Below are 21,022 nucleotides of genomic sequence, written 5' to 3'. Positions count from 1 at the left end.
ACACACCTTTGTTTTCAGTTCCAGCGCCTAAAAGCAAGGCTGCATTATGTTTTATTGTTCACAGAGATACCCCGAAAAGCGTTTACGAAGGCACGGCAACGGTTACATGGAGTCATGAAGGAAGCTGAGAAGCCTGGATTGGGGATGGCACTAGCGCAAGGGCCTTTCGACTTGAATACAAGGCAATGCTTGCAATGAATGTACAGAATAAGGAGCTCAGAGATCCTCTCCCGAGCAATATGAGGATAAACTTCAATGTGCTAGGCTTTTGAGGCTACATTCGATCACCTGTACCCTCTCTAGCTTCTGTCCAAGACACTCGTTCTGTCATTATATATTGACTTGCCGTGCTAGCAGTAGCGTCCAGCCACAATGAAGAGCGTCTTTCACAGCCATGATCTCGTTTGGATCTTTGTTTGAGGAAAGAGGACGTCGTAATCGTCTGACACGATCCGTCCCTGATTGAATTCTCCGACCAGGTGGGTAACAACACCGTGTACATCGCCCACATTTTAAAAATTTAGTCTCATGTGGATATGACCTTTTCTCCCCCTCTTGTCGCCGCTGCGGAATAGAAAGGGACGACCATTCTAGGTACAGTGCAATTAGCGAAGTGATGCGGCCGCTCGAACCACACCTGTCGGCAAATATCTTTCTGCACGTGCCACCGCTGCGCCAGAAGCAGAAGCAGCAGCAGCAGCAGCAGCGGCCATGGGCGACACGGATGGTGGGGAGGAGGAAATCGGGGCGGACACTTGTCTTCTTCATCCCGGGAAATCCTGGGTTGATTGGATATTATCGTCCGTTCCTGGCCCTGGTTGTTCAGGGGCTACGGGGTGGGCGAGAAGACGAGAGCGGTGACGGGCGTGTGGGAGGTAAAGAAGCGGTGATCGCGGGGTTTAGTCTGGGAGGTTTCGATGTCGACGAGGTCATCGACGACGATGCGGAGGCGGGGGAATCTTGGCGAAATGACGAGAACGTCAGAAAGGGAGGGAAAGGGGTACAGCAAGAGGAGGAGGAAGAGGAGGTTGGTGGTGGTGGCAGTGGTAGTGCTCGTGACGCCAAAGATCATGAGGACGGAGACAGGAGCGACGAGGAGGACACGACCCCCGTGCAGAGATTTCGTGGGCCGGCTGGGGAAGACAAGGAACTGCTCTATCCGCCCTCATTCTCACCTGAGTCTTTCCACGACGAGAGACACGAGAAACGGCGTGAACGGTACCCGACAACACAGGGGCCGCGCAAAGTCTACACACTCCGCGAACAGATCGCGCTCACCTATGCGCGGGTGGAATACCTGGTTCAAAGACTACAAGACCGAAAAAGCCCATCCACGCACATCTCGGAGCAAGAGCCCGTCCAAGTCGTCCTCATCGGCCACAGCGTCGGGGCGTACATTGCCCTGGAACTCGTGAGGCTGTGGCATGAAAGGCATCATCAGCGACAGCGGCACCAGCACGTCCCCCTGGACACTGCCGCAAATCCGAATAAGGAGGGCGGCAACGATGACACACCGACACTGGCCATGGACTCGTGCGAGTCTGGGACCAAACCACCTCCAGCATCCAGCTGGGCCATTTCGACATGCATCCTCCTGACCCCCACGATCCAAGACATCCACCTCTCCCCGTCTGGCCGCGTCGCCACGCCCGCTCTCACCTACCTGCCCTTCCTCCCCAGCCTGGCACACACGCTCCTTCACACAGTTCTCCTAAAGCTCCTCCCCTCGATGTTGTTCGCCGCGCTCGTCTCGCGCTTGACGGGTATGCGGGCGGGGAGCCACGGCTTCGAGACCACGATTGCGTTTCTGAAGAGCACGCAGGGCGTCAAACAGGCCTTGTTCATGGCGAGGGGGGAGATGGACGAAATCAGACGCGGTACCTGGGGGCAAGAGGTCTGGGCAGCCAGCCACAACCACAGCCACAGCGACTCGTGGAACGCAGAGGACGAATGTGGCACGAGCACGAGTAGTCCGAGACTGTTCTTCTGGTTTGCAAAAAAAGACCACTGGGTGGCCGATGTCACAAAGGAAGCAATCTTCCAACGCAAACCTGCCGACGTTGGTGTGCAGAGGGATTGCTTTGCCAGGCATCGAACCAACATGGAGCTTTCAGAGACCGAAGAGGATTTCATGGAAGATCAAACGGGCAGCACGACGAGGCAGGCTCCGAGGATTCGGATTCTGGAAACGGAACGTCTGGCTCATGCGTGGTGTTTAGACCAGAGCGAGTTTGTGGCACGTCGTGTGAGCAGCTGGCTGCGGGAAGTTTTGGATGCAGGAGGTGATGGGCGCCCTTACTACCAGTAGCTACGTTTCTTCATGCGGCCACTTGAGGCATAGTGTTGGATGCGTAACACAGTACTATTCAAGCTATCTTGCACCAAAGCCGGCTTTTCTGAACAGATCAGTCAGCACGTCAGGCTGTTGCAGCCCTGGCAGCCCTGGTTGTGGTGGAGGTTGGATTCTGCCATCATACTCATGCGCTCGTACACTCCATGCAGCGTCATCTGATCTTTGCTGGCCGAAAATTTGCTGCAAACTGATTTGCTGACCAGGCCCTGGTGCACTTCCTTGCTGATTTTGCAAGCTCTGCTCAGCCTGCAGTATGTGTCCATTTGTATGTTGTGCTGTTGCAGCCGAGGCAGCCGCTTCGGCGGCTTGCCTACTTACACCCGCATGATCAGCCAAAGACTTCATCAGCTCACCATTTAGCTTCTGCGCGTGTTCAGTTGAGGTCCCCGGGCCGTCGTGGAAGATATAGACACCGTAGATTTTTTGCTCATAGCCCTCCTTGAAGCTGATTATGACATAATCTCCTGTTATTTCGACACCGGCATTTTCACCTTCCCTCAGTTCTGCTTCGAAATTGTCGAGGCCCCGTCTGTTGAGGACAATGGCGGAATACCTGTCTTCGCCATATATTCCTGGGGTGAGTTCGCAAATGAACAGGGAACCTTCCACGCCTGTCTTTGTCCATTCAGGCTGAGGTAGAGGAGAGAACTCGTATACGACAGCGTAAGGAGCTATTGAGAGGATTGACGATATCTGAGGGTTGTGCCGTTTGAGTACCGACAGGTTGAGTTCTTCGTTGGTGCGGTTTGGTGGAGGTGGTTTTATTGGGTAATCCGACTGATAGCCCTGATTGTCGGACTCATAGTCGGACACCTGAACAGCAGGCTGCGCGTAAGGAGCAGCAACGAGCGCGGGAAGAGTAGCACCGGAAGTGGGAGCAGGTGGAGGAGCAGGAGTAGGAGTGGGGGCAGACGTCGGCAGCTCTGTCTGAGATTGTGACATGGGAGGATATCGGGGAAAGTCGACAGACTGCTGTCGCCGCGAGTTCCCAGAGCGTCGATTGTTCTGACGATGCGACATGACGAGAAGACCACGGGTGAGAAGGAAGGCTGTGGGAGACGACACCAGGTCAATAAAGAGAACCTGTGAACCTACCTGACGGGTAGGTACCTGCCTTTACTTTTCAGGACCTAGGCCAGTAACATGTTGGAACACCAAAAGTGCTAATCACGACTGCTGCTCATCACAGAAATGAAAAGGTGTAGTGGTGCGGAAGCTGGGTGCAGGCGTGGCCCAAGGACTGACCGTAGCGATGATGGAACGCAGACACCAGAATCACAAGGCTGATGGAGGATGGCCAAAGCAAGAAGGCAAGGCGAGAAGCTCAAAGAGGGAAAGCGCCACCCCCAGAGTCCAGCTGGCACCAATTGGCGCGTCGATCCCTGGCTTCCCCTTAATTTTTGAAAAGTCGCCCGTTCACCACCTCAATCGAACACACTCATCCATCTTAAACCACTGCGTCGCGCTTCCAACAATTTGTTTTCTTGTTCTATTCTATACCCTCGTTTCGTCTTGTCGCCAACTTCCATTTCCGGGCGTCCTTCTTTTCTGCCGGCGCCCTCTACACCTAGTCCTTTAGCATCATGTCTTCTCCGATGAATGCGGTACGCAGTCTCGCTCTTGCACACTGACCCCCTGATCACCATCACCAACCACCCCCAGCTTTATCCAGAGTCTACCAATATCACAATGTTCTCCACTAACAGCATGCGCCTGGCGCAGTTAAAGATTCGGAGAAAGAAGAATGTCAAGAAAGGAATTCAGTTTTGCCTGATGGTTTGTGGTGCAAGTGGAACTGGTAACTGCTTCCCTCGACTCGACCCTGACCTCAGTCTGATTTGACCACTTCCAGGACGAACCACCTTTGTCAACACCCTTTGTGGCAAGCGAGTCCTTCAGCCCAAAGACGCCGACGATGCAGCCAATGCTCACCTGGAGGAAGGCGTAAGAATCAAGCCGGTTACCGTTGGTAGGTGAAGAGAGAGAACACACCCTTGCTATGGGGTTGGCCAGGGGTGAACTGACAATACCTTTTAGAGTTGGAACTGGATGAAGAAGGCACACGTGTATCACTCACCATCGTGGACACCCCGGGCTTCGGTGACCAGATTGATAACGAGTCCGCTTTTGGCGAAATTGTTGGGTACTTGGAACGACAGTACGACGATATCTTGGCTGAGGAATCTCGTATCAAGAGAAATCCTCGATTCCGAGACAATCGCGTGCATGCCCTGCTTTACTTCATCACCCCAACAGGTCATGGCCTCCGCGAGCTTGACATTGAACTGATGAAGCGCCTCTCCCCCCGCGTCAACGTCATCCCCGTCATCGGAAAAGCTGATTCATTGACCCCGGCCGAACTGGCCGAGTCCAAGAAGTTGGTTATGGAAGATATTGAACACTACCGGATTCCTGTCTACAACTTTCCTTATGACATCGAAGAGGATGATGAGGACACGGTAGAGGAAAACGCAGAGCTGCGTGGCTTAATGCCATTCGCCATTGTTGGTTCAGAAGATGTGATAGAGATTGGCGGACGCCGGGTTCGTGCACGACAGTACCCATGGGGTATTGTCGAAGTCGACAACCCGCGCCACTCGGATTTCCTAGCCATTCGCAGCGCGCTCCTGCACTCGCACCTTGCCGATCTCAAAGAAATCACCCACGACTTCCTGTACGAAAACTACCGAACAGAGAAACTCAGCAAGAGCGTGGACGGTGGTGTCTCGTAAGTGATCCCTGACCGAATTTGTGATTCTGCAGGTTGACTAATTGTTTCGTGTCACAGTGCTCAAGACTCGTCTATCAATCCCGAAGACCTAGCCAACCAATCCGTTCGCCTGAAGGAAGAACAGCTGCGACGTGAAGAGGAGAAGCTACGGGAGATCGAGGTCAAGGTTCAGCGAGAGATCAATGAGAAACGACAGGAGCTGCTGGCACGGGAGAGTCAACTGCGTGAGATAGAGGCTCGCATGCAGCGTGAGCAGAGCCAGGGCTTGGATGACCTGAACGGTCACGGGCACCAAGACGCATAGAGGAGGGTGGGACAGACAAACGCATCGGGGAAGGCGGAAGATGTCGTGTTGATATCGGTCTCATGCAGGCATGGATCCAAAAAGTGAAGCTGGGGTGGGTGAGCAGTGGGATGAGGCTGTGACCAAGGAGGCGTCGAGGCTGTTGCGGGGATGTCAGGGCGGTGAGTTTTTACTCAACCATTCACCGGCCCGATTGCTTGTCGATGATGGATACTTGTTGCAGCAGAGTACATTCTTCTAATCAGCGGTGACTCGAGAAGGGCAAATGAGGAGATGGTCTTTGTTTCCTTTTCTTCCTGCTGGATCCTTTTGAGCGCAACGCAATAGTCAAACAGCCGATCAGCCTAACGAGGGCGTCCAGTGACGAACAGGCTCTCTAGTCGTGTGGTCCTTTGGGCTGCGGCAGAGAAAGGTTCGGGCCTACCACTGGCCTAGAGCTCTAGCAGGTGGCGCCCGTAGAATGATTCGCGGGTACCTGACGGACTAACTTGACCGCCTGACCATGTGCCGTTTTCCGAGTCCGTTGGGGCCCATTTCCTGTGCGGAAGGCGGGAGATGATGCTTAACAGGTTTAGAGTCAGCTGGTGAGGCCGACCTAGAGACGTCAGGACGCAGAAAAGTAATGAACCGGTGTCGAAAAGAGCGTGGGGTGGAAGGGTGATGTCGAGTGGTCGATTGGGTGCCAGGGCGAGTGGAAATGCAGCATTTTGCGGAGGAGGGGCAGTCAAGGGGCCACAGGGTTGAAGACGGCGCTGGACCATGAATCAAATCTGCAGAATTTCGGTGTCACAGCATAAGCAGGCACGGCAGCCTGACCAGCTATCAAAACGGACAACGGGCTGGTTCAATAAGAAGCAGAAGAAAATAAATCCCGCAGGCCGGTGGCTTGGACCTAGCTCGGAGGGATCCCCTTACCGGAAGGCGGAGCTGATGATCGAGGGTGGACGAGGGGTTTGCTAAGAGGTGAGGAGTGCATTTGAGAACGAGAGGGAGGGAGAGATATAGCACAGCCTGATTGCAGCCGCCTGGGAAGGAATTGTGACTCTGGAGGTATGCAGATTCTCCCACCAGCGGGCAATTCTCCATACAAGAACAAAGAAAAGGACGGGGAAAGGACTTCCAAGACCGCTTCACATATCCGCTCGTTCAGAGTGTGCGGGGCCACAACTCTACTCGACAACGGAAATCAATAATGCGCGGGGGCGACATTGAGCACGGAGCATAAGCAACAGGGAGGAACACGAACAAGACCTGGTGGGCGTGGAGTGCATTGCATATTGCCCGTGCTGGAGGCTGCAGTAGCGAGTTTGGAGTGCAGCAAGTGAGCAAGGCACCGTGGGCGGGATTCTTGGGGGGAGGAAATGGTTGGGAAGAGACTTGGGATGATCAATTGTATAGACTGGAGCGACAGTTTGTCTGTCTATAAAGATTGACTGCGTCTTTCCATCTTCGAAAGCTGTTTCCTCTATTGTCTACAAGCATCTCAATCCGACTCCCACACCTTCACCTCTGACCTCCCGTTCAATTCGTCCTCGAATGCTCCCCAACTTACTGGGTTAGCCGAGTCCTCGTGATCGCCGCCAACGCGGCCGCTGATCCATCCTCCGTCCTCCATCCCACGCTCCTCGACCACCTGCCGATCGATCCATTCCATCCGTTGGTGCTGCGAAGGTGAGCCGGAGTTGATGATGGACAGCCTCATTTCTGTCCTCAACTGCGTCTCCTCCTGCCCTCATCACCTCAATAGCTGCTGACTCTTCATACAGTTCCTCTCTGCCTTCCACTCGCCCTCTCCAAAGCTCCTCATCGCACCCACAAGTACTCACGACTCACTCGAAATACCTCGTATTTGGACGGGGAAATCACCGCCCTCACGACCCACCTCGAACTCAACCGCACACTTGTAGCTGGCACTTCCCAACCCACGGCATCCCACGGTTCATTGTCGGTCCACACGGCCACGGCAACAGGTCACCTTTGCTCCTTCGTCGTGCACATGCAACAAGGTGCCTTGGATGCTGGCTCAAAGACTAGAAGCAGAAGGAGAAGAGGCCGGGACAGCATCGGGTGCAAAAGGGAAATGAGCAAAGAAGCCAAAGTCTAAAACCCTAACCACTGACACCACGAGCGCCGGCCACGAGGAAGTCAAAACACCATCTGGTATCGACCTCGGTGATCCTTTTTTGGGTCGACGTACCGGGCACTCTTATCTGCTTTCTCCATCTTGACCAAGCTTGGGACCCGCCTTGCTGGAAATGCCGCAGGCTTTGCTACCCCTCCCCACGTCCTCTCGCCTTTTCGCACAACCACGGCCCATTATTTCGAGTGACCACTCTCCGTTCCCTGCAGTATTCGATCATAGTGCATTTCTCGCATGCCCACCTGCGTCTCGAGATCCTCTCGTGCTCCAAACATATCGCGCAATCCGCTGTTGCCCTCACTTCGGTTGAGGACCCACCACATAACATCTCGAAGCAACCGTACTAGGTGCTCCTAGGTGGTCCCCCTCTGACGACCCTACCCACCTTGTCTTCACAGTACTCTCAAAAGGGTACCAACTTCCTTCAATACTGGTCCTTGTACATCTGTCGCAACCAAGCATCCCAGTGCCCGTCGCGCTGGCTCCTCTTCAGTCCCGCTCACTGCTCGTGAGCCCAATTTCTCTGCGGACCCGACATCGTCTCGACCATTGCTGAGATCATGTCGGTCATGACCACTGAGCCGCCGACGCCCACACGCACTTCGAGCGGTTTCAGCCTCCTCTCGAAAATCAAGTCCCACAAGGAATCCAAATATCTCAGCCCTTCCAAGCCGCCGGTCCATCGGACGGGGAGCTATGGCAGCAATTTCGACCTTCCATCGCGACCGTCGCCTTTCTCGTTGCCCGCTCGGGAAGGCGCAGGAGCCAAAGCTCGGCGCTTGAGCGCAGATCCTCGAGACGATTTCTTCGTCGATGTTTGTCCGCTGGAGGACGAGTTTGTCTCGGCGTCCAAGATAGGCCGGCGAAAAGAGATCGGGAAGGGTGCCAGTGCAACAGTCAAGATCATGCTGCGCAAGGGTGAGAAGAAAGGTGAGGGCGCGGCGCTGTATGCCGTCAAGGAGTTCCGCAAGAAGTCTGCGAGGGAAACAGAGGAAGAATACGTTCGGAAGGTCAAGTCGGAGTACACCATTGCCAAATCTCTTAACCACCCCAACATAGTGCAAACCGTGCGGCTGTGCACGAACAATGGACGCTGGAATCATGTCATGGAGTATTGCGCGCAAGGCGAGCTCTTCAGCCTAGTAGAACGAAAGTATTTCAAGGCCGAGGACCGGAACTGCATCTTCAAGCAAGTCCTTCGCGGGGTCAACTACCTGCACGAACACGGGATTGCGCACCGCGACATCAAACTGGAAAACCTGCTCATGACGGACGATGGATATATCAAGATCACTGATTTTGGTGTTTCGGAGGTGTTTCGTGGTGATCATCCGGGGATTGCGCTTTCGGGAGGACGGTGTGGACAAGGCATGAGAGAGGTTCGCAAGTCGGCTCCTGGTATTTGTGGTTCGAAGCCATACATATCGCCCGAGGTTTTAGCCCAAGACCGGGAATACGATCCAACCAAATTGGACGTATGGGGTTGTGCGATCCTCTTTCTGACCATGTTTCACATCGGCAACCCGTGGCAAAGTGCGAGCAAGAAGGAGATGAATTATTCCCTGTTCCTGGAAGGCTGGCAAGCGTTTCGGGAGCGATTCCAGGATTCGGCCATTGACGAGAACTGCCATCCGCAATGTGGGCCCATCTTCAATGCGCTGCCGTCGAATTCGATCCGGCGGTGTATCCTCAAGATGCTTCACCCCGAACCCGAATGGCGATGCAGCATCAGCGACGCGCTGAACGATCGATGGATCAAGGGAGTCGAATGCTGTTCACGCGAGGATACCGGACCGACGTTCGAAGCGATTGATGTGTCCAAGACTGGGTGTCACAAGGTGGCTGCCAGAATGAAAGTACAAGCCAAACATGACCATCTGCCACCACCCGTCAAGCGACTGCCTCAACATCGCTTTGATATGGGCGATGGGACATCTCGCTACGACTGAAGCGGAGAAATGCACGATCGGCGTCGCATTCGCCCACAGGTATTTGCATTTTGTTTCCTTGGTTCTCCAGATGACCCGACCTCTTTATCTTCTTTGGTCTCTCTCTTCCTTCTGTGGACGACTCTCGGCTGCGTTACGAAGTGCTCGGAATCGCGGGTGTACAGAGATGTCCCTTGTTTGCCGGCTGGAGGTGGGACTCGTGTCATGACATCTTATGGGTTGTATGTATATACGGGGCGTTTCTTGGGAATGAGCAATGGTCCCACGAAAAAAAAAAAGTAGCTTGGGTGGTAGACTGCTTTCGCAATTGCTTTGAGCTGCAGCTATCGTGCATACATAGTATATAACAGATCTGCCGAAAAGACAGCAAGGCCAGCAACGTCGGCACCAGGGCGATGCTGGGCAAAAAGCAGGATGAATTACAAAATGTGAATATTTCTATGTTTTAATTTCACGTATCGACACAATTCTGGTCGAATCTCGAATTTCCGCATTTCCAAGTGTCTCGCTACCTTTACCGCTTTTGCCCTAAGGTGCCAGCAAATGTCTGTGACCAGGGTAATCGGATCTTTTCCAGTTTTATCCATGTGCCAAAGGGGCGACTTGCATGAGAGGACTGGGACGTGGAGGGATGATTGGTGGTGAAGAGACAAAGGAGGGAATCTGTGGGTGAATCCAGCCCGCACGGTTTTGTTCTGCGTCTACGATCGGGAGAATAGCCGAAAGGGACTGACTAGGACATTTGGCAGGGGGGGACTCGTATTGCTTGTCTCTGGAGTTTCTTTCATATGCGCGTCTCGTAATCTTTTTTGGAGCATCTTAGGGAGAACTTTTGGTGCAAAAGGGGCGCAGGCAGTTGGGTGGATGGAGGGGCTGACTGAGATGCTGCTGCCTTGGAGCCGGCAACGCAGACAAATCGACCGAGGTATTTCTTAGTGTCATTTGCTCCTCATCCACCAACCAACACCACCACCACCGCCCATCAGGCCATACCCCTGGGGTTTTCATTATTTGTGTACCCGATGCTCTAAAGACAAGAGGGAAGAAAGTACTTGTACATGACTGATAGATCACAGTAGACAACTATTCAACTCCCTCAATTCTCTATTAGATCCGCTGCTTCTTAGGCCGATAACGCCATCCTCGCCCATCGTTTCTCCCCCCGCCAGTGGTGCCCAATCGGTGACGGTTCGGACCCTTTTTTGACAATAACACAAAAATCCAAGGGAGGGGACGTGTTTGAAAACTGATGAGAAGACCATTTTCCCATCCTCACTCGTTCAACATCGCCAGACAAGAAGCTTCTTGAGCCATCTGTCTACTTGGGGTGTACATGGCCGAGATAAACACCTCCGCAGCCACCAACGACAACCACAACATCATCGACGACACCACCACCACCGCCATTGCTGCTGCTGACCCCGAATCCGCCCAGCCAGAACACCCCTACCAGCCCTACATGGACGTACAACCGCCCTCGGCTGCTCACCTCAGTGACGCCAACGGGATGCCTCTCAGCGAGAAAGAGGTCGAGGCGCTGGAGAAGGAGGAGAGGGCCGAGCGCGCGGCCACGCCCGAACCCAGCGACTTCAATATCGCCTTCCCGGACCATCTGCCTACGCCGCCCTTCTTGCATGTGCAGGGCGTGCCCAATTTCCGCGAGCTGGGAGGATACCCCTGCCAGCCACCCTCGTCTTCGTCCCAGGCGCCGCCGTCCAAGAAGTACGTCCTCAAGAAAAATCTCCTGTACCGCTGTGCTCACCCCACTCACTTGACCCCCACGGGGGCCACGTACCTGACCACCACTCTCAACGTGCACGACATGTACGACTTGCGGTCTGCGCCCGAGATCAACCGGCTCGCGTCCACTGTCGCTTCCAGTGGCAAGAGCGTGTACCCACTTGCAAGTCCCGTGTCTGGATGTTTAGATGAGGTACCGGGCCTCAAGAGGCATTTTGTCCCCGTCTACCAGACCGAAGACTACGGCCCTGTCGCCCTGGCGAGGAAACTGGCTTGGTACACCGCCGAACACTCCCACGATCATGAAGCAGGCTACGCTTACTCCGAAGGCTTTGTGAGGGCGTATCGAGACATTGCCACGCACGGCGCCGGTGCCTACACCATCATGTTCCGACATCTTCTCGACCGACCGAACGAACCCCTGGTGTTCCACTGTACAGCCGGCAAAGACCGCACGGGGGTGTTCGGCGCGCTGATTATGAAGCTCGTCGGCGTGGACGAGGACGTCATCTGCTGGGAGTATGCCCTCACCGAACCAGGGTTGGGCGGCTGGCGGAAAGAGTTCATCGAGCGAATCGCCCAGACCGGCCTTGGGGGAGGCGGCGGCAAACCCCAGCAGCAGCAGCAGCAGCAGCAGGTCGTCACTGGCGAGAGGGAGCACAGCAGACCGGCGGTTTCACGCGAAGAAGCCGCCCGGATCTGCGGCAGTCGAGCGGGCAATATGCGTGCGTTCCTGCGCACCGTGCTGGAGGGCGAGTTTGGCGGCGTCATCTCGTATCTGACGCGCATGTGTGGGCTGAGCGAGGCCGAGGTGGCGCGTCTGAGGGAGAATCTCACCGAGTTGGTCGACGATGTGCCGGGGCAGGTCATGACCATGGTCGAGATTGACGGGTGGACTGCCGAGGGAGGCTGTGTGGATTGACGATTGTGGAAGCTGTGATGGAAGAGGATGAGGAGAGCAGAGGAGGGCTGGTTCTAGAGGACAGGATAGACGTTGGCTATTGCTGCTATCATCATCACTGGCGTGGATCTTGTTCTTGTTGTTGTTCCGCGTCCCCGTCTTGTTTCTCTACTCCTCCCACGAGAAAACGGAAAACGAATGAAGAAACGAATGAATGGGCCAGCCAAAAAATACAGAAAACAAAGATTGAAGAGGAAATAAAAAGAGACGGACTGTACCTGTTTTTTTTTTTTTGCCAGACTTTTCCCGGAATCGTATTCGGTATAGAAGAAAGATTTTTATATTTTATACAATACCGTCCTTTTCGATAACGAAGACATTGCAGCTATTTAGCCAGCTATTCAGCCAGCTAAGTCAAACAGCAAGATCGATGGCAAAATAAAGAGTGATTTCTCCCATCTAACTACATCCTATATCCTATTGTCGAGTTGTTTTTTCTCGTTCCTTGGATTCAGACCCCGTCCTTACATACCATCAGATAACGAGGCGGCGAAAAAGGGACGTATGTGTACGAGGTACTATTGTGTGTATGAGTAGTAAAAGACACAAAAGACCAGGATCATACATGATATCTCGCGACATATCGTGGCGCAACCTGCTGGGTAAATGCCGTATCTATTGCTGTGTCTATAGAATTGGATCGAGGCTTTTGCTGATCGACACCGAGACTGGAGTGGCTGTGTTCAGCCGCAGTCGTAATACTTGGTATACAGGACAAGAAAGAATGTTTTGCTTTTTTTTTTCTTTCTCTCCTGACAGGCTATGTATGAATTCTCATATCCGCTTGCACCTCCGCCTCTAAAACTGGCAGGAAACATTCCCCGTGGTCCCGCAGAGCAGAGCGTTGAATTCGAGCGCTGGCTTTGAACGCATTCGACGACGCCGCCAAAAAGAAAAGAATAAATATCTCCAAGGGTTGTTTCATCTCTTCGAGAAACTATCTCTTTTCTCCGCAGCTCAGCATGTCGATCCATATTCCACCCTGACACTGAAATGCCCATCAGATTGATTGATTGACTGATCAACTTCAAGACTCGCGTCTTCTCTCTTCGCCCGTCGCGGCTCCTCCAGCACCATGTCCCCGACTCGTCGCAGGGCTGGACCCAATATTGCCGGCCGGAACCCTGGTGGGACTAGCACCGGCGCTCACGGCGCCCCGTTTGTCCTTCTTGTTGATCAGATTGGCAAAGAACTGCGACATGGCTTCATTGCTCTGCTTGCCCGAGCCAGACGGCGTCTGTGCCCCATCGCCGCCGTGGTCGCTACCCATACGACGCATTGGCGTGCTCGTACCTATCCCCGTGACGACCCCCGATGACGCGTGACCGGCGTTGGTAGACACGTTCTTGGCCGCATTCTGCCGCTCGCTCTCCCGCTCCCGCAGTCTTCGGGTGGCCTCCTCGGCGTCGAAATCAATCCCGTTCACGTTGATCTGATATGGGCCAATGTGCTCGGCCATCCTTGGGTTGGAAACACCCTTGGGCCCTTCTTCCACGGCCCCTGCGTCAACGCTACCTGCGCCAGCTCCCGTCGGCGCCGGCGCACCCTTACGCGACTTCCTCTCTGCCTTTTCGTCTTCCGCCTTCAACTTTTCGAGCGTCTCATGTTGTGCTTGCAGGAATTCTTGGACAGACGGGACAGAGACTGATTCATCGTGCGTTCGTGGCTGGAACGAAGGCCGCATGTCGGTGGGACGGCGGAGCGTACTTTCAAACAGTTGCACAGCCGATTCTGTGTCGGTCTCATTGTCCTGCGAAGATCTCTCGGCCTCTTGGCCGTAGCTCTTTGATGACAGGTCGAATTTCTCCTTGGGAGGTAACTGTATTTCCACGGACCATGCGTTCGCCACGGCCTCGGGGTCAAAGCCTTCCTTTAGGATTCGAATCTTGCCCCAAGAGTCCCAGTTGGGCGGTACCAGGATCTTGTCTCTGTCGACGATGTTGTGTTTCGCCACCTCCCGTTTTAACAGAGATTGAATGCTGAGACTCGAATGCAACAGCGTCCTCACATTGTTCGGGTCGAACGTGGCGGTATAGACGAGCGAGGCTCCGTGCTTCAGCAAAACGCATCGCAGCCACTGCATCAGGAAGTCAAACTGATCCTCCCCCCAGCCCTGGTCTCGTTCCAGGTCTTGGATCTTCTCCGCCTGTATACAAACCACAGACAGCGGAATGCCTAGTCCCTCGTCCCACTCGCCCGGTCCCGGTGGTACTATCGATCTCTGCTCAGCTACGGTGGCACTGCTACCGCTCCCGGGTTGAGCAGACGGAGCATCTGGCCCGACTCTCTTCTCTTTCCAGGCCGTCATGATTTCCTCCATTTCAATCTTTGTCTGCTCGTCCAATGTCAATATCACGCTTCTCAAAAGGCGGATCCATTGCCGTAGCTGCCTCGCCCACTTCAATGGATCTGACCAGTCCAGTAAGATGGTGATCAATGTGTCTTTGACAGTCTTTGGCGTGAAAAGCGGCTTGAGCAGCGGGGCAAAGTTCGCAGAGGGATTCGCCAGCATGTAGATATTCATTCTCGCAAGCACGTCTTCCTGATCTGCGTCCAGGACGTCGTGGTAGGTGTAGCCCAGGGCATAGCGGTTCGACACAGGCGCGATCCTCGGCTGCCGTCGTCTGTCGTTGTTGGCGTACCGGGCTCTCTGATTCGGGGGGTTTAATTGTTCGAGGAATCCGCGCTGTTGGTCGGGGGTGCCACCGAGGAGGATGAGTTGCTTTTCAGAGAGATCTTTGCCCTTTGACGCGCTGTTGAGCATAGGCACCCAGATCGCTTGTCTGTCGCCATCTTTGCTGCCAGGTCGTCGGAACGCCGCCGTTGGGATCGGAGTGGACGAGGGAGACGGGCGAGGAAAGCTGGGACTTGGTTGAGATGTCGCCAACATCCTGGATCATCGAAGTTATGTCTCTCAAGAGAAAAAAATGGTCTTGACGGAGGGCATGTCCAATTGTGAGTAAAGCATTTGGGTTTATCAGTTCTGGAGGAGATTCATGTGTAGACTGTTTACACGCTGCCGAGTTGAGAAATCCGACATGTTCTTTGGATGTTTCGTTGTCGCGTTTTCTCCGCAGTCCCTGGAAAAAAGTCCCCGTGGCCCTGAAACACCAAGTCTTCTAGGTGCGTGTAGGTCCACTCAGCCACTTTAAGCCTGGCGTTCATTATTATTACCTGCGTCACTACTGAGATCTTGGGCCATTTTCTCCGCAGTCGCAGGCGAAACATTATTGGAAACATTTTTCGACAGTTGCGCCGACAGTTGAATTCTGTCAAGCGGACAGTGGAATTGACACTGCAACGAAACGACGGCGGGGTCCTCGTGTGATTTCCTCGTTGCTCCCTTCTTCTTCTGGGGACTGGGATCATGAACGCCATTCGGCAGACCCAGCTTCTGAACAAGCGCGAGTTAGAAAATGCGACGCCACCTTCTGCCTCGTGGCACGCCGACTACAGAGACACCGCCTGGATCTACGTAGGGGGCCTGCACCTGGGCTTGACGGAAGGCGACGTGGTGATCATCTTCTCTCAGTACGGCAACCCCACGCACCTCAATCTCATCCGCGACAAAGAAACTGGCAAGAGCAAAGGGTTCGCGTTCCTGAAATACGAGGACCAGAGGAGCTGTGACCTGGCCGTGGATAACCTGGGGGGCGCCGAGGTGTTGGGGCGCCTCTTGAGGGTTGACCACACCCGATACAAGAAAAAGGATGACGAGGACGAAGACACGTACCGGATCGATAGGCTGGAAGCCCAGGCGGAGGCTGAAGAAGAGGTCAATGGAAATGGTAAAAGAGAGAGCGACAACACCGATGACGAAGGCGACAGTGAAGACGGGCACAAGAGGAAACGGAGACGGCATCTAATCAAAGAAGAGAAGGAGCTAGAGGAACTGCTCGCCATAAAGCAAGAAGGCGAAGAAGAGGATCCCATGAGAGAATATCTGATTAGAGAGAAACGGGAGGAGATTGAGAGGGCAAAGGAAAGGCAAAAGGAGAAACGAAGACACAAGCATCGACATCGACGGAGAGATGACAGCGTGGATGAGGCGAACAACAATACCGACAAAGAGGGCGGGCACCACCATAGACATCGGCCTCGAGATTCTGAAGACGCTGGGAGGAGAAAACACCGAGACAGCAGCGAGCGAATAGAAAGGCACGGGCGAGATGAAGGCAACGACAAAAGACAACGAGGAAAGCACGAGCACCGAGACGCGCGATACGACCGAGATAGAGACAGGGACAGAGATGGGGAGCACCGTCACAGATATCACCGACGTGATAGTAGGGAGAGGAAGCCTTCGCGAGACCGCGATCGTGTGTCGACCAGGCGTGATGATTATTGATTTGTGCTCAAATACTGTGTGTTATCCAATCCAGCATCTTGGGTCCGGCAGGTATAGGAGCTGGTTTGTTGGTGAATACTGCTCGATACCTCAATTGGGATTCCCTTCTTTGAGCAGTTCGATGCCTTGTTCTCTCAGCTTGAATTTCTCTGCAAAGCCACCAGTTAGTCACAATCCAATCAACAGGACAACCGCTAAAGTACTCACGAATCTTCCCACTGGCCGTCTTTGGATAGTCGTCGACGAAAAAGACATGTTTCGGCACCAGGTGGTGGCTCATGCGATCCTTGACCCAGCCCCTGACTTCCTCTATGTTTATAGGCGTTTCTCCGGGCGGCAGATGATGCCTGCGCACGACAAACGCAGCAACCACTTCTCCATACCTCTGATCTGGGAGGCCGACGACACTGACCTCGGCGATCTTGGGGTGTGCAAGGAGACAGTTCTCAATCTCGAGCGGATGGATGTTCTCCCCGCCGCGGATGATGAGGTCTTTGATTCGCCCGGTGATGCTGACATAGCCCTCTTCATCTATCGATGCCTCGTCGCCAGTATGCATCCATGCCTTGCCCTCCGCATCGGTTTTGATGGCTTCTGCTGTCTTTTCAGGTTGCCCCCAATACTCCTTCATGACCAAATATCCGTGGACTGCGAGTTCTCCTCGTTCTCCCACGTTCAGGATCTTGTCATGATCGAAAGGATCCACCACTTTCGCCTCGACATGGGGTAGCAGTCGGCCAACGCTGTTGATGCGCTTCTCGATTGGGTCGTCCGTCGTTGTCATTGCAGAAACGGGCGAGGTCTCAGTCATTCCATAACAAATCGTCAACTCCGTCAGATTTAGAGTCTTGTGCAATTTTCGCATCAGCTCAGAAGGCACTGATGAGCCTGCTGCGATGCCGGTGCGCAGGTACTGGAAACCTTCGTATGCGACCTTTTCGTCATCGAGAAGCTCCAACTCCGCAAGGAACATCGTAGGGACACCATACAGCGCCGTCGCTTTCTCCTCTTGCACAGCCTTCAAGGAGGCCAACGGATCGAATGCCTCGGTGGGGAAGATAATCGCGGAGCCATGCGTCGCAGTCGCCATGTATCCTAGGATACATCCGAAACAATGGAACAGAGGTGGTGGACAGCATACAACATCTTCTGGTGTCAACAGCATCCGGTCACCTATTTGGTTGCCGTTGTTGAGGATTGATCTGTGCGAGAGACAGGCAGCCTTGGGCATGGAAGTGGTACCAGAAGTGAATTGGATGTTGACCACCTCATGGTGCGACAGAGGGGAAGACGGCGTAGGGGGCCGAGTGTCCGTGTCCTGTGCTATCGATGCCCATGGTGTTGTCGCTCGGAAAGGCGTAGGATCTATCCTGCCCGAGGAATTATTCACGAGGATGATGTTCTTCAAGGATGGAACCGCTTCCGAGGCGAGAGTCGCACTCGAGAGATCAGGCACAAGTGCTTCCAGAAGCGAGACATTTGACCGCGGTGGCTTGTAGGGCAAGTTTGTCTCGGTCCCAATAACTAGGTGTGTAGCAGACAAATGGTTGAAGGCCGAGATGATCTGGTTCGATGTAAAAGCCGGATTCAACGGGACAAGTATAGCTCCCAGCTTAAACAACGCATATGTGATTGTCGCGAATTCAAGATTGTTACCCAATGACACACAGACCCGGTCGCCCTTCTTGACCCCCAAGCTTTGTAGTCCATGAGCCAGGACATTGCTGTCGAGGTCGAGTTGGTGGTATGTCAATCGCTTGTTTTGGTGTCTGGAAATGACGGCATTGCGATCGCCATGTGCCGCAACAATACGTCCAAAATTCTCGCCAACAGTCTCTTCGAGCAAAGGAGGATGCAGAGGGCCTTTTACTTTGGCCAGGGTTAGGAGGCTGCGTCGAGGTCGAAGGACCGAGGAGAAGGTAGGCAATGCCGCCGCCGGTGGTCGAAAGAGTGCCCGCATGGCGCTGTCATTGTTCTTCAGACGGGATGCTCAATTGGTCTCACAGGGTCGTCCTCGCCATCCAAACTAGGCACAATGTGTATTTCAGGACGCGCACAAGGTTGTCCTAACACCTCACTCCGTGGAGAGAAAGCAGGGACAAGCCTGTGTGGAAAACGCATGGTGGGAGTTGTGGGCGAGCGGACCAACGCCGCGGTCATCGGCGGACAGGATGGCAGCTCGAAGCTGGCACACAGGGGAAGTGGGCTTTTGGCTCTGGGGCTTGGTGGGAATTGAAAGCCGAGACCGGTTGAGCTGACACGATGATCGATGCCGAGTCTGTTGCTTCGCGGGGGCGTTTTGTGGGGTAATGAAGCGGAACTGACAAGCCTAGACGCACTCGAGATAGAACTTTGAGAGAGAGAGAGAGAGAGCACTACAATGGTTGAGGTCCGCTCATTGTACTCTGGCTGCCATTGTATTGAAATGGACAAAGAGAGCATGCTGATGTTGTTGATGGAAAATGGAAGAACTGCCAGGGGGCAGCTAGCTGGATGCATGTCGCCCATCGTGACAGCCGCGACATAGTAGGAGGAGCATCAAGACAGCCGGTCATTACAGCATATCTATCTCTGCAGACAAGCGCATTCGAGGGTCATCACCGTATTCGCTGATTTGTTCTGGCGTCAGCATCGAGGATGCATCGCTCATCTCAGGCCCGTTGAGGCGCAGGTGCTGAAAATGCGGGGTGGAGGGAGGCACCCGTTGGCGCCTTCAACTATGAGATCAGCTTGGCCTCTTGTTGCTACAAACAGCACATCCAGCCCAGTTTCCAGTGCCTCACATAGACTGCTCTTTTGTCCCTGACAACGTTTCCCCTGCTTACTGGTAACTACAGTATCACCACACATCCATCCCAGTTGTTGACTTGCAGCTGCGCCGCTCACTCCTCGGGACATTAGAATGCTCCTGGAACGAACAGCCCTCAGCAAGCAATATGCAGCATCTCGAACCACAGCTGAGCTGCAGATGAAAGAGGATGCTGACGGCCAACGCCCACTGACGTGCATGTTTTACTTCTTTGCATCTCAAATGAAGCGCAACGTGCAGCGTGCCGACCAGGATCTCGTCCGGAGAGGGAAGTTGGAGGACAAACCAACTCATCAGCTGGATTCCATGATTTCAAGATTGAGCATGCATGCGGCTTTTTCTCCCCTGATATCCAAATTCGAGACGTACCCGGTCCAAATTCCCGAGACCGACCCAGCTTCCCGCGAGGAAGTTCACGACACAGTCATGATCATGAAGTTTCGGGACAAACGAGCCCGCCAGGAATGGATCGCGACCAAACAATGGCAGGACTTTATGGAGGAGACAGAAAGCCAGCAAGTTTTCAGGAGGATGCCTCATGTTCGATGTGCCAGTAGCCTCCGGGGTCTGATGGATCCAATAGATATTGTAACTGCCTGAAGCAGTTTTGGTGCGGAAATACCAGGTCAGAGAACTTCGGCCACAACTGGACGCTGAAGGTCTGGGTGCCCTGCCAGGAAGTATCTGTCGTCAGGAGCAGGTCGTGGGTATCATCAGCATAATTGGTCAAGGCCACGACCTGACCAGCTCGAGCTGCTCCAGGTCATAGGAGCCCGCCTTGATCCTGGGGAAGCCGTATCGAGACAGTCGTGCTAGGGGAAGTTCGTCCAATTTCTTTCTTGTTACCGACAGAGCATCAAGCATGATTGATATCGATTGGAAAGGCAGCGTTGTCGAATCTGGTCATTTGACTGCGTAAATGAGCGCCTCTGGATCAAAAGTCCTGAACCCCAGTCTCCCCCTGTAACTCATGGCTTTGGGTCCTTGGAAGCGCCTCCTCGCCCTTGACAAATTCGGGCTCTTGCTCGTCAAAGTAGCGGTCTTCCGCGTCTCTCTCTTCCAGGACTCGGTCGTCGTACTCGGGGTTGTAGTCCACGGAGTCATAGTCGAAATCGTCATCTCCGCCTCTCATAAAGCGGACCTGCATCTCCCACTTCCACCTTGCAAGGCCTTCCTCCTTGTTTGCAGGCACTTCGTCTCGATCTTCGGCCAGTATTTCTCCGTTCGGTCCGCGCCTGTACGTGAACAGGGCGTGAGGGTCGGGATGCCGCAGCGCGTCGAGCTTCGCCTCGCTGCGGTACAGGTCCGCTTCAAGGATTCCAGAGTAGCCTTTTTGCCGACCTTCGGCTTCGCGTTCAGCGGGCGTTTGGAAGCGGCGGACTAATCGGTCGTAGAGGAGTGGATCTGCAAAGGGACAACCAACCCGTCAGTAAGTGGTCCAGGCCTACCTTGCCCGGGGGTTCAGGTCGTGGCGCACCTGCCAGCTCAAGCTGAGGTCCAAAATATTCTGGGTGAGTATCCAAGTACCGTTTTCGCCGATTCTTGATCCGGATTCGATCGGGCATCTGCGTCTCCGTCGGCGACGTGGGCTTTGGTGGTAGAAACTCATTGCCACGAATTGGGATTCCCGTCCCCTCTGCGAAGCGAGGCATGTCCGATTGCTTCTACCGGATTGACTGTGTATAAG

At 54.1% G+C, this 21,022-nt stretch overlaps 10 protein-coding genes across 10 annotated transcripts; 6 read left to right on the top strand and 4 right to left on the bottom strand.

The window, feature by feature from the left end:
• Window positions 1-616: 616 nt before the first annotated feature.
• Window positions 617-2,308, top strand: AYO20_05206 (hypothetical protein; the record flags this gene model as incomplete). Its single annotated transcript, XM_022643500.1, has 1 exon — window positions 617-2,308. The coding sequence occupies one exon, from the start codon at window positions 617-619 to the stop codon at window positions 2,306-2,308; it is 1,692 nt and encodes a 563-aa protein (XP_022500599.1).
• A 63-nt stretch (window positions 2,309-2,371) lies between these two features.
• Window positions 2,372-3,373, bottom strand: AYO20_05205 (hypothetical protein; the record flags this gene model as incomplete). Its single annotated transcript, XM_022643499.1, has 1 exon — window positions 2,372-3,373. One exon carries the CDS (start codon window positions 3,371-3,373, stop codon window positions 2,372-2,374), a length of 1,002 nt encoding a protein of 333 aa, XP_022500598.1.
• Window positions 3,374-4,042: 669 nt separating this feature from the next.
• On the top strand, window positions 4,043-5,388 carry AYO20_05204 (hypothetical protein; the record flags this gene model as incomplete). The annotated part of the gene is made up of 4 exons (XM_022643498.1): window positions 4,043-4,151; window positions 4,206-4,322; window positions 4,391-5,081; window positions 5,142-5,388. The coding sequence occupies 4 exons, from the start codon at window positions 4,043-4,045 to the stop codon at window positions 5,386-5,388; spliced, it is 1,164 nt and encodes a 387-aa protein (XP_022500597.1).
• A 2,700-nt stretch (window positions 5,389-8,088) lies between these two features.
• AYO20_05203 (hypothetical protein) lies at window positions 8,089-9,477 on the top strand (the record flags this gene model as incomplete). Its single annotated transcript, XM_022643497.1, has 1 exon — window positions 8,089-9,477. One exon carries the CDS (start codon window positions 8,089-8,091, stop codon window positions 9,475-9,477), a length of 1,389 nt encoding a protein of 462 aa, XP_022500596.1.
• A 1,333-nt stretch (window positions 9,478-10,810) lies between these two features.
• On the top strand, window positions 10,811-12,139 carry AYO20_05202 (hypothetical protein; the record flags this gene model as incomplete). Its single annotated transcript, XM_022643496.1, has 1 exon — window positions 10,811-12,139. One exon carries the CDS (start codon window positions 10,811-10,813, stop codon window positions 12,137-12,139), a length of 1,329 nt encoding a protein of 442 aa, XP_022500595.1.
• A 1,066-nt stretch (window positions 12,140-13,205) lies between these two features.
• AYO20_05201 (hypothetical protein) lies at window positions 13,206-15,068 on the bottom strand (the record flags this gene model as incomplete). Its single annotated transcript, XM_022643495.1, has 1 exon — window positions 13,206-15,068. The coding sequence occupies one exon, from the start codon at window positions 15,066-15,068 to the stop codon at window positions 13,206-13,208; it is 1,863 nt and encodes a 620-aa protein (XP_022500594.1).
• Window positions 15,069-15,545: 477 nt separating this feature from the next.
• Window positions 15,546-16,526, top strand: AYO20_05200 (hypothetical protein; the record flags this gene model as incomplete). The annotated part of the gene is made up of 1 exon (XM_022643494.1): window positions 15,546-16,526. One exon carries the CDS (start codon window positions 15,546-15,548, stop codon window positions 16,524-16,526), a length of 981 nt encoding a protein of 326 aa, XP_022500593.1.
• Window positions 16,527-16,616: 90 nt separating this feature from the next.
• Window positions 16,617-18,486, bottom strand: AYO20_05199 (hypothetical protein; the record flags this gene model as incomplete). Its single annotated transcript, XM_022643493.1, has 2 exons — window positions 16,617-16,675; window positions 16,734-18,486. The coding sequence occupies 2 exons, from the start codon at window positions 18,484-18,486 to the stop codon at window positions 16,617-16,619; spliced, it is 1,812 nt and encodes a 603-aa protein (XP_022500592.1).
• A 942-nt stretch (window positions 18,487-19,428) lies between these two features.
• Window positions 19,429-20,104, top strand: AYO20_05198 (hypothetical protein; the record flags this gene model as incomplete). Its single annotated transcript, XM_022643492.1, has 2 exons — window positions 19,429-19,888; window positions 19,941-20,104. The coding sequence occupies 2 exons, from the start codon at window positions 19,429-19,431 to the stop codon at window positions 20,102-20,104; spliced, it is 624 nt and encodes a 207-aa protein (XP_022500591.1).
• A 165-nt stretch (window positions 20,105-20,269) lies between these two features.
• AYO20_05197 (hypothetical protein) lies at window positions 20,270-20,987 on the bottom strand (the record flags this gene model as incomplete). The annotated part of the gene is made up of 2 exons (XM_022643491.1): window positions 20,270-20,715; window positions 20,813-20,987. The coding sequence occupies 2 exons, from the start codon at window positions 20,985-20,987 to the stop codon at window positions 20,270-20,272; spliced, it is 621 nt and encodes a 206-aa protein (XP_022500590.1).
• Between the last annotated feature and the right edge of the window lie 35 nt (window positions 20,988-21,022).

Source organism: Fonsecaea nubica, assembly GCF_001646965.1.
Source record: "Fonsecaea nubica strain CBS 269.64 chromosome Unknown Scaff29, whole genome shotgun sequence".
In the NCBI taxonomy this organism is placed as follows: Eukaryota; Fungi; Ascomycota; class Eurotiomycetes; order Chaetothyriales; family Herpotrichiellaceae; genus Fonsecaea; species Fonsecaea nubica.
This window is presented reverse-complemented; position numbering and strand designations above follow the sequence as displayed.